The sequence below is a fragment of the Misgurnus anguillicaudatus genome, chromosome 18, assembly GCF_027580225.2.
Source record: "Misgurnus anguillicaudatus chromosome 18, ASM2758022v2, whole genome shotgun sequence".
Lineage (NCBI taxonomy): Eukaryota > Metazoa > Chordata > Actinopteri > Cypriniformes > Cobitidae > Misgurnus > Misgurnus anguillicaudatus.
In genome coordinates this window covers 20270692-20283188 of record NC_073354.2, presented here as the reverse complement: position 1 = coordinate 20283188, position 12497 = coordinate 20270692, and the positions used below count along the sequence as shown (strand labels likewise).

Sequence of the window (12497 nt, the reverse complement as noted above, 5' to 3'; positions counted from 1 at the left end):
ATACAAAAATCTGGTGGTGCGCATAAAGTGTATACAGCTCGGAGTACGTGTACGCAAACGTATGCGCACGTTTTATTGCACAGCCTTGCAAAGCATAGTTTATTTGACACGTACGTGTACACAGACGTTCAATGTATGTGCACTGCGACAAAATGCAATGCATCTCCTGGGACACATACTACATTTTCCTGTACACGCATGCACAACCACTGTACGTGGACCCTTGTGTATGCACAACATCAGGACTACTTCTAGCTTGAGGGGATAGTCACCCAGAGATTTTATTCTGTCATCGTTTTCTCTCTCTCGTGTTGTTACGAACCTGCATACATTTCTTTGTTCTGATGAACGCGAATAAAGGTATTTTCAGGAATGTTTGTAACCAAACCGATCATGAGCCCCATTCACTTCCATAGTAGGAAAAGAATACTATGGAATTGAATGGGGCTCATTAAACATTCCTCTAGGTATCTACCTTTGTGTCCATCGGAACAGATACATTTGTGCAGGTTTGTGGCAACGTGAGGGTGAGTGGATGATGCCAGAATTTACATTTTTGGGTGAACTATCCCTTTAAGTACTATTCTGATGATGAAATTTGCATCATGAACAGTGTACACGGACCCTTGCATATGCATAAAAACTGAACTATACTTCTAGCTTAAGACTTTTGCACAGTACTGTACATGCGTACACAGTAGCGGAGTGGCCATCGGGAGAGTCGGGACATTTCCCGGTGGGCCGGTAGTGTTTTGAGGCTGCGAGGGCCCGTCTGATAATGGATAATAGTTATACATTGCAAGTTATATAGCAAACCCGTCTGGCGGCCGTTGCTACCCGCGGCCGCTTCCCGCTGGTCAAACTGTGCAGCCTCTTTGCTCAACACATATAGGCTATATAAAAGTGCTCAACCTGTTCGCCAGGTTTAACCATATTTAGGATTTTTTTAAAATATAGGGGGATTATTGAACGGCCCCTCTCCAAATTGCCATAGCCTGTCGGCCTTTGATGTGAAAAGCCGCGTCGCCGAATACCTGTTTATTTCAGTACATATGCGGTCGAATTGATCCATCAAGCGGAGACTATTTGATAGAAAGTGTGGATTAAGGATGTTTAAAATCTCTAGCCTGGTGGTCAGTACTTGAATGGATAAAATCAACACATTTGCAAAGGTTTATCCTTATCCTCCATATGGCTATATATAATAAATAAAATTTAGAAGGGTAACTTTGCAGTATCACATTTTATATTTCCTACTATTAGATTTCTATTAGATTTCCATATTAACAGACGAGAGTATTCAACTGAAATATATAAATATCCTCACAACATTATTATTTCTCAAAACTTTGACAAAAATTATTTTCAAATGAACTGTATTCTTACAGTTATTCAAAGATGTACACATTATTCCAGATATGATTTTAATATTAGACGAGATAATATAACGGCAATGAACGTCTCATATGCCATTAAATATCCACATAACTTAATATAACAGCATAATGAAATGAATAAAAAGACAAGGAAGCAGGATTGGCATGTAAATTGTATTATTATTAGCGGAAAAAAAGCATTATTACTGAAATACACTCTGAGGTAATGCGCCAAACACGTTAAAATAAATAAGCAATAACGTGGAAAAAACATTATTATCTCTCAAAACTTTATATGACAAAAATTATATTTAAAGGAAATATTCTTACAGTTATTCAAAGAGGCACAAATTATTCCATATTACTCCCGTTTATGAGCACATTCATCTCTGGTCTCGTAATATGTTATGTAATAGCTGATTGAGGTGCGCATCTCCGTCTTTCAACCGGGTATCATTTTGTATATTTACTAATTTAGGAAAATTAGCCATGATTTAATGATTTTATTAATGTTATGAAAATGTTTTTTTTTTTGGGGGGGGCAAATTGATTACGATTTGTATTACCTTAGTTTTACTACAAATAGGCTACGAGACATTTCTTTACCACGGAGGGCCGGTGGTATACGAAATTTCCCGGTAGATTTTTTGGTCCCACTCCGCCCCTGTGCGTACATGTGAACAAGAAATTACTACATTGTAATTTTTTTATCATAGTTGTTTCAACGACACGACAGCCGCCACCCAGCTGGATTGTCATATGCTCAGTTGCAAAACATTAATGTCTCTTAATTTGGAAAGGCATTTATTTTGATTTCTTTTTTGTTTTTTGTCACAGGTGTGAGGAGTTATTTAAAGGAAGCTTTGGTCAACATAATCTCTGTGCACGCAGAGGTGAGATTGAATCACTTAAATGTCAAATTTTAGTCTTCTCCACAGATACCACATTACATGTGGGTGATCCTAATTCCAAAAGATAGAAAATGAGTTGCTGCTTTATGACACATTTGTGAAAAAATATAGTTTCATTTAAGACCTTCTCAAAATGCATTGCAAGCTCAGTGGGAAAACTTCATCCAATCTGGCGAACAGAATTTAAATAAAGATTTTATTTTTAACCCTATTTGTGTATAATATGCATTTTGTATGCTTATTGTAATGTTGTGTCTGTTGCATGCTCCATCAGGTTTTCACAGTTTCCAAAGAGTTGGTTCCTCGTGTTTTGTCGAAGATCATTGAGGCTGTAGCTGAAGAAATGAGTCGACTGATGCAGTGTGTGTCTTCGTTCAGTAAAAATGGTGCTCTGCAGGTACAGGACATCTCTCTGCACTTATTAAGATATTTAGGTGTACTTTCCTGGACTGGGTTTAAAAACCACTATATAAGGACATTTAAATAGTTTTTACAAACAAACCATAACAAAATACAATACTGGTATGCATCTTGAGACAAAACAATGGCACTGATATATGTTAAGATATGTCAGTGCAAGATGTTTTCAACTCCGGGGAGTCAGCCCACATTGTCTTAACTTGGCACCCTCTACATTTATTAATACGCTCGCTTGTAAAGTTTATTCATAGCCACTGTATTTTGCATTTTATTTTCTGTGTTTTCCCCTGCTTCTATTAATGTAAAGCTGCTTTGAAAGCGCTATATAAATAAAATTGAATGCAATTGAGTTTTTAATTTTAAATTAAATTTCAGTTTGGGATTAAGCCCTGTTCGAGAAACCGCTCCATAGTGTTTGATGTAAAGGTATTGAAATCCACACCATATTGTTCTCACAAGTATTTCTGCCCACAGGCACGTCTAGAAATCTGTGCATTGAGAGATGCTGTAGAGCCGTATCTAACATCAGAGAGTCGGTAATGCACACATTCTCTACTCATTCATGTCTTAAAGGAACACTCCACTTTTTTTGAAGATATGCTTGTTTTCCGGCTCCCCCGGAGTTGAACATTTGATTTTTGCCGTTTTGGAATCCATTCAGTCGATCTCCGGGTCTGGCGGTACCACTTTTGGCATGGCTTAGCATGGTCCATTGAATCTGATTAGACCATTAGCATCACGCTCAAAAATATCCAAAGTTTCAATATTTTTCCTATTTAAAACTTGACTCTTCTGTAGTTACATCGTGTGCTTAGACTGACAGAGATTTGAGAGTTGTGATTTTCTGGGCAGATGTGGCTGGGAACTGTGCTCTCATTCTGGCATAGCCTGGGTGTCCGCTGAATTTAGCCCCGCCCACAACATTGTAGGCTTGGGGAAATTCGGTCTGGAGTCGCTCTGTTAATAATGCTATTATGCTCTAACAAATCTACCGGACCAATCAAATTGTCAGGGAGGGCTTTATACGATGATGGACAGATGATCAACAGTGACGTAATCAACCACGTCACCAAAAAACCAGCTCCTTTTCGGAAGCCCATGGATGAGGTTCATCTAACTTACGAATGGTAAGAGATAGTCTGACTATATGACTTCGTAAATAACTCACAATGTTGTGATATGAATGAAATTTTGTAAACATAGTAGGTGTCGATGTACGAGTGCAGAGCCTTTTTTTGGTCCTGGTTCGGTTTAAACACGCCCTATAATCACAGACCAACGGAGCGGTTTCAGACTCAAATTCTGACTAGAATTGAGTATGACAACGTCAGGTTAATTCTGGCATAATAATCAAGGACTTTGCTGCTGTAGCGTGGCTGTAGGAGGCGCAATGATATTACGCAGCAGCCGAAAATAGCCCCTTTATTAACTTACAATGGCAGGGGATTATTTTCGGGCACTGCGTAATATCGTTGCGTGTCCTGCAGCCATGGTGCGGCGGTCCTTGATTATTATGCCAGAATGAGAGTAATAGCAGGCATGAAAATCCCTCACCTTTCGGCGAAATTCGCCGTTTTAAAGCCAAAATAGGTGACCCACGTGAATCATGTAGATTCGATGAGAAAACATTTTTAGGGGGAGGGGGGGTATGCGCGCGTTGTTTGTAGACACGCCCTTCGCTGTCATCCAACATCCCACACATTAGATTTGTTTGAGTTCATGCTGCGCTACAAAACCCGACAGGCAGGCAGGTGACATCAAAGTATCACGAGAGTAAATCGAGAAGCCATTCGGAAGTCTGCTTTCGAACGGCTCTCGCGCTACTGTGATGTCATCTGCATTTCTGTGTTCTTCGTCATACAAGCTTGTTGAAGATGCGTAGAGCGACTGCCTTCGGGACGTAAAGTCAACACAAAACGCTGTAAAACTATCATTGTGGAATTGTAAGGCATCAACCAATTGAAACAACATATCTACACAGACTGACACTGCAAAGTGACCTAAAATATTTTTTGTTGGAATGGATTGGAACGAATTATGGACGTACTCATCGCTAAGTTACATTGGTCTACGGCTGTAAGTACTTAAATGTAAATATGGTGAAACTGCAAAATATTGCATGACATGCTGTAATAAGAACATACTGTTACTAATACAGTTAATAAGGAAGTTTACAGTAACATTTAAGCGATTTTAGACTATTTGAGAGACAAAGATGCTAAAGTGAACTGTTTTCAGTGCGCATACGCGCACAAACTCAAAAGCCCACGCCCAACGTGCGTTTCAAAAATCACGCAAAGCAAACGCATATTTTTTTGGGCTTGACAGGAGATATACGCACAAACTATATTGTAATAGTCTCTGCAAGTATTCTCAGAAAAACAGTCGTTTATTATAAGTGAGCAGTTGATCATGTGTCAGTGATCGCTTCTCTGTTGTTAAAGGGACAGTTCGTCTCATAAGAAATGCATGTTTGAGTCATTATGTTAATTAAACTTCAAAAGACAAAAGGAAAATCACTTTTATAGCTTTAAAAAGTTCAATTATATTTAATTTATAGAATAAAAACAGTGTTATGTTAATTTGATACTGTTTATTCTACCTAATCAATACTGTTAGATCTTACTTTATTTGTAACTTTGTTATTTTCTATTTTATATGCTTGTCATTTTATTTTCCCACAACACTTTTTTGCTTATCTGAAAATTAATCAACCCATGACTCAAAAACCATAATTTAATTAATTTAACCAGTACTATATTGTAAAATTAATTCATTTGAAATTAGATATAGGCCTTCAGGTCCACCCCATTGCAAGGCCAACTTAAAATTGTTTGGCCTTGCGACTGATGGTCAGATTATGGCAAAATAAAATTATTACAGATTTAAAATAGTAAGGAATTCTACTTGTTACAGCTTTCCACATTTATCATCCCATTTAATTAAACATGGTTTCTGTTACTAGTCAAATGTTTACATTTTAAATTTAAAAGAATTAAATAATTGAAATAATGGTCATAATGTATTTTTTGCGTATGTTATGGTGTGCATTTTGTTTCTGCGCACATGGAGGGATGTTGAGTTCTTTCCTTCTTTTTTGTTCTTGGCCAATCACATGCCTGAAGAATAAATAAGTCAAGTTACAGCATGTTCCCTAATGAGGCCATAATATTTATTCTGGGGGGGTCCTCCCACCTCGCGGCCCCATCAGAAGCCACATCGCCCCTCGAGTGCCCTTCTCACCTTTTTCACCCCTGACCCGTTTTCATGCCTGGTATACTGCCCTACAAAGCGAAAGCGCAGTAACTACGCATTTGGTCAAAATTGAGTTAAGGGTTAAAATGGGCTTTGTGAGATCTGTTGTGTCTTGTGACAAAGTCTCCTGGTTAAATTTTGTCCCATTTCAGAGAAATGTGTGTGCCAAAATTGCAGTAACATGTTTGACTGGGTGGTGTAAAAAACTTTAAAGCCATTTTTCTCAGTTTCAGTGTTTGCGTAGATACTGCACTTAGCCTTTGGAGGGCAGTATAGTCCTAACCATATCTGCCTAGAAAATTGCAACTTGTAATTTTCTGTCGGTCTTAGTACACGATTTAAATAGGAAAAGTATCGAAACTCTTTGGTTGTTTTTGGCGTGATGCTAATGGTCTAATCAGGTTCAGTGGATTGTGCTAAGCTATGCTAAAAGTGTTAGCGCCAGATCCGCAGATCGGCTGAATGGATTCCAAGTAGGTCAAATCGGGTGTTTAACTCTGGGGGAGCTGGAAAGTGATTATGTTTTCAAAGAGAGGTGAAGTGTCTCTTTAATATAGTGTTCACTAGCGTAGACCTACTGAAAATGGAAAACTCAGAACCAAAGACTTTTATTATGATTGTCTCTTAAGCCTTTTTACACCTGGTCACTTCTTGCGTTTAGTTATCCAATCATAAAAAGACCCAGTGTAAATGCCCCCCCGAAACGTTTTCGATTCGGATTGAAATCCGGGCGCTCAAACCACTTCAGGAGGTTGTCTGGGATGCATTTCAGACAAAACTACATCTGGTTGATAAAGCCACATATGTCAGCGCTTTACTCCTCCCAAAAAAAGCACGCCACGCTAGCTGGGAGATAGGCAAAAAAACAAAGACGCAAAAGCTTGTTGCTTTATGGAGCGACGCCAGTGGGTAAAAAAACTTTTTAGAACCAATTAAATAGTCCAATGACAAACTGGATTATATTAAGCAAAGAAATTAAACTTTATAGAGGGTTTTGTGAAATGCTTTTCCCTGTCATGGACCTGTAAATCATCACACCGTCTCACTCTCCTACTACTCTGTACTGCGCGCTTCAGCTCGTGCCCTTGCTCAACATACAGTAAGTGCTGCCTTTTGCTGTATAACTTTGTCTTAAGTTTTTTTAAGGTGTAGTAATGAACAGTGCATTTGCATTTTGCACGGAAATACAAGATCGGATCGATATCCATTCAGCCAAGATGCATAATGTGGCCGAATGTAAATGAAACGGTTTAATAAATCACATGAAGTGACCAGGGGTAAAAAGGCTCTATGTAAATATGATATGTTTTGTCACATTTGTCTGTTTTGTATCACAGCATCAGTTTTAAACAGGCAATAGAAGCACTACCGCAGCTTCAGAGTGGAGCCGATAAGAAGTGAGTTACTCAAAGCAGAATTACATTTAATAAACACAGCAAATTTTTGCTGTTAAAATCTTAAAGGAACCTCCCACATTTTGGGAATTTAGCTTATTCACCGTATCCCCCAGACTTAGATAAGTCCATACATATCTTTCTCATCTCCGTGTGTGTTGTAACTCTGTCTGACGCAGCCCCCACTAGCTTAGCTTAGCACAAAGACTGAAAGTGAATGGCTCCAACTAGCAAACTGCTCCCAATAAGTGACAAAATAACGCGAACGTTTTCCTGTTTGTGTGTTGTGATTTGTATAGTCACACTGTGTACAAATAACAAAGTCATATGAGACACAGCCATCTTTTGGCAGTGTACATGCTGGGAACTGTATTCTTGGAGGGCGGAGCACTGCTGCTTGTGCGGAGTGATTTGCACAACTCTGTCCGAACTCTCTGCTCCTCACCAGGGGGCTTCTCGGTTGTTGCGAGCAAATCACTCCTCCCAAGTAGCAGTGCTTTGCCTAAATATGAAACACAACACATAAATAGGAAAATGTTCACGTTATTTTGTCACTTATTGGGAGCAGTCTGCTAGCTGGAGCCATTCACTTCCAGTCTTTGTGCTAAGCTAAGCTAGCGGGGGCTGTGTCAGACAGAGTCACTGCACGCACGGAGATGAGAAAGGTATGTATGGACTTATCTAACTCTGGGGGATATGGTGAATAAGCTAAATTCCCAAAATGTGGGCGTGTTCCTTTAATGGATTTCATTTTTAGTCACTGAGGAAAGGGTATGCAATGTATAAACCTATAGAATTAGACAAACAAGACAAATATTGCAACCATATTTCACTATTAATGTATGTAATTTATGTATGTAACAAGTACAACTTGTATTTGTGTGTACTTTAAATGGTTTCTTTTTTCACCGTAACATTTCCCCCATACCTTCAATTCCACAGTCTTTATTTATTTAAAGGGGCCATGGCATGAAAATCTGACTTTTTCCATGTTTAAGTGCTATGATTGGGTCCCCAGTGCTTCTATCAACCTAAAAAATGTGAAAAAGATCAACCCAGTAACTTAGTTTCTAAACCATTCTCTACAAGCACATGAAAAAATAGGTCGTTGAAATTTGGCTCTCCTTATGATGTCATAAGGAGCTCTTATTATAATAATACCGCCCCTAAATCCGCACTATCCAACCAAAGCACTGCCATTTAGTGCAGAGAAAAGTACAATTGGGTTTTAATTGCAACAAACCACCATCATTGTGATCAGTGTTTGAATTTCAACAGCTCATTTCCATTTTAAAGGACACACCCAAAACGGCACATTTTTGCACACACCTACAAAGTGGCAATTTTAACATGTTATAATAAATTATCTATATGGGTGATTCTCACGAAAACTTGGTTTTAAAAATGTCAAGCATGAAAATGTAAAAATTGCTTAAATTTACTTTTTTTCCCACCAGACATTGAAAAACAAAGTCTGGAGTAAATGGGAACATTAATTAAAAAACTTTTACTTATCATTTAACACTTTTTGTAATATAATAAAAAAAATTTGTCCTAAAAAATCTCATTACCGCAACAGTCAGAAAACATCAACACTGACATATTTTCAAAATGACATGACAAACCTGAAAGAACATAATTTGGAGATTCTGCACATGCATTTAAAATCAAAGTATTATGCTTCTATTAATTAAATTAACATTTAATAAGCATCTGTTGCGGTAATGATAATCAAAATGTCGTGTAAGCATTCTGACAAGACAATATTTCAAATTAACTGTTAAAAAATGATCTTACCTGGTAGCCATCTTGAAGTAACTGGTCCATGTGCTTGGTCACTCAAAATCAAACTTTATTAAAATTCTGTATGTGTGGTTAAACTGTTTTCAAAAAGTGTTGCGGAGGATGAGAACATCAGGCATGGACACATCATTTTCCTAATTTTTCTTCATTATTATTATACATGAATATTCAGTAAATATTTTTTCTGTCATCTAAAGTAGTCTAGCAAAACATCCATTTATTTTTTCTTAATATTTTTGTGTTAATTTGATTAAATTACAACATAACGCATGTTCAAACACAGCCGGACACATTGCGGTAATGAGAATTTCAGCAGAAAATCAGATACAATTGACAATTATAAATTCTTATGTTGAAATCACACATTGTGCAAGGTAGAACACAGTATTGTGTTAATTCTGATGCTTTTTAATGTTACTATATTACACATTTTAAAGCTAAAATCATTAGTGTTTCAATGGTTTCGTGAGAATCACCCATATGGTATTTTGAGCTAAAACTTCACATATGTGCTCTGGGGACACCAAAGATTTATTTGACATCTTAAAAAAGTCTTGTGCCATGGCACCTTTAATACAGCAGTTTTACTTGTTTTTTTATGTAAATGGTTTACCATGACTATATAGCACATACTTCATTAACAAAGCTGTTTCTAACTCTTTTCTCAGACTCTTGGAGGAGCTGCTGAATAAATTTAAGAGCAGTATGAAGCTACAGCTTAATTGCTTTATGCCTGCCTGTTTTCAGCCTGTGAAGAGATAAACCTTCATAAAACCCATTCAACATTTCAACAATGCCACTACACTAAGCCATCATTTCAGTTAAGTAAATAAATCAGTGCCACCTGTATAGGCTTTGTCTACCTGCTGAATTACACCTGTTTGTTTTTGTCTGTGTAATGAGAGAGAATGTGCCAAGCTGTTTACACATGTTATTGATAATTGACACACAATATTGTAAGTGTAAAGCAATTACCGCCTTTTGTTTTACGTCACTTTATTGCATAAATAAAATCCTAAGTGCACAGACTTTGCCTACAAATGTGAATGTGTGACAGAGTTACCATAGTAATTGTAAGCGTGTGAGAGACACCAAGAAATATCGAGAACAAGTGCGTTGCTCTCGGGAGTTGAAGCTGTCGAGTTTTGAAATGACTCTGTTCTCATTTCGTTAAAAGAGTCGTTTTTGTAACCACACGATCGCTTATGCGTGCACACGCCCTTGTCTTCATAGTCAGGCAGAAAGACACACCCTGACCTTCTATAACAGTATGAAGATATTTGACCAGTTCCTGCAGGATGTGTTCAATCGATTATTGGCCTTTGATGCAAACTGCTGCTGCTAAGTGCAATATAGGTGCAGGTGTTTCTATATTTGTGTTTCCCAAAACTCTCTGATCTGAAGTTTGTTGATTTTCTGTTTCTAAATTTAGATCCCTGATCACCCACTCATTTAAGGGAAGCTGTTTGACAGACTAGCATCAAAGCCAATGTGTGGCACCAGGTGAAAGCGTGGGCGTATTGATCTCAGGCTTCAAGACATAAGGGAAGTTTTTAATGATCGCACCTTTCCGTTCTGTAGGCAGCGGAAAATAATCCAAACATGTTTACATACTAACGTAGAACCGTAAGCACATAAACAGTGGAAAAGTCAGAGAAATTTTGTTGTTGTGGATCTCAGCTCCTGTCTTGGGAAGCCGCAGAACCGCACGTTTAGCATTTCAGATTTTGCTGAGTTCAGCCTTGCCAATAAGTTGATAATTTAGGTGTGTTAAGTTAGTAAGTCATCCAAAACTAGAATTGAGAAGCATTGGCTATTCAATGTATCAGAGTTAACAGATTTCACCGTTAACAATCTCTTCCTATAAAAATAGCCTATTTTCATCTGAATTGCTTGTTTTTAGAAGTGGCTTGCTCAGAATCGTATGTAGTATGCAAACACATGCTGATTAATGTTGATGGTTAAAAATGATAAACCCGCTAATATCACTACTGGTAAAGCGCCTTCATTGAGAGCAAAGACTTATAAAGTATTTCTGTGAATCTACCTCTTCCTCTGTGATGTCATCACGCTCTGACTGCCCGCACCATCCTGCCTCCAAACCACAAACATCTTCCTGTGTTCGCTGTCATACGTTCTACATGCCTTATACGCTCTGCACGTAACAAATTGCTTCCATTCAGCATAAATGATGGCTTGAGGTCTCCACACATAAACACATTTATGGGGATTCCAGTTTTTGTATTGGGGGATGAAAGTATTCCCCTACTGCCCTGTATACACGCTTTGGTAACCACAGTCAGCCCACCAGTGATGAAGAGACTTGTTCGCTCCAGCAATCAAAGTTTTGACCTCAAACAAAAAGTTAAACAGTGAAGGGAGAGTACACGTCTTTCGTTTTAAGACATTAAAAGACAATTTAGTAGTGTTTATTTTTGCTGGGATGGGATGGTTTACCTTAAAACAGGACTAGGCCTTAGTTTAATTAGGAAAATAGCTAGTTTTAACAAACATGCCTGACTAAAACATTACTTGTGTGCATTTTGAGGCAAAACAATGGGAAGTGATGTATTTTAAGATATGTCATTTCAAGTTGTTTTCTGTTTGGACAGCTCTTACGTTTATTAATTCCTGTCCGGGAATCCACCCCTTAGGGTTTAGGTTAATCCAGGAATAGGCCTTGTTTATATTATGTGATTTAAGATGTTTTTACAAACATACCTTATAAATAACACTAAAAATGTGCATCTTAAGACAAAGTCAACAAAAATTAAACGGGACAAAATGTTTTAAAACGGCTCAAACATGCATTTTAGTCTCGGACTAGGTTAAGCCCTGTCTGGGAAACCGATCCTAAGGGTTTAAATTAAGCCAGGACTAGGCCTTTGTTATTTCAGGAAATTTTACAGACAAAAACATTACTGGTGGTTTGCATCTTCAGAGTTCCCACACTTTAGTTAACTTCAAATTCAAGGACCTTTCAAGGACTTTCCAGGTCTAAAACCCTCAAATTAAAGTACTAAATGTGGAGACACATTTCAAGAGAGAGCAAGGTTATATCGTGTTACCTTTTAAGATACATTGTTAAAGATTCCTTTCTAGGGAACTTGCGCTGCGCCACTGCGGTGACACTTTGGGGACACCTCCAGGGGTAAGTGCGTCTGAATGTGTATATCAAATTCAACCAATGGTGAGGCTTAACGACAAAGACAGGGTAATGTGGAAGCCAGAAAGTATATCGCTATCTGAAATATTGCCAAAGACGGCGTTACAGGAACGCAGAAAGTATGGCAAGGGAGACGCAGCATCTCGTTCCCTTTTCAGGGAATAACAGTTAC

At 38.0% G+C, this 12497-nt stretch overlaps 1 protein-coding gene across 2 annotated transcripts in view; it reads left to right on the top strand.

The window, feature by feature from the left end:
• Positions 1 to 10187, top strand: part of exoc2 (exocyst complex component 2) — a 92639-nt gene extending 82452 nt beyond the window's left edge. For both annotated transcript variants that reach the window (XM_073856041.1, XM_073856040.1), the window contains 5 exons: positions 2214 to 2269; positions 2562 to 2684; positions 3182 to 3243; positions 7300 to 7359; positions 9828 to 10187. In XM_073856041.1, the coding sequence (XP_073712142.1) occupies positions 2214 to 2269; positions 2562 to 2684; positions 3182 to 3243; positions 7300 to 7359; positions 9828 to 9921 (395 nt within the window). In that variant the 3' untranslated portion in view covers positions 9922 to 10187. The remainder of the gene's footprint in view (positions 1 to 2213; positions 2270 to 2561; positions 2685 to 3181; positions 3244 to 7299; positions 7360 to 9827) is intronic.
• The last annotated feature ends 2310 nt before the right edge of the window (positions 10188 to 12497 follow it).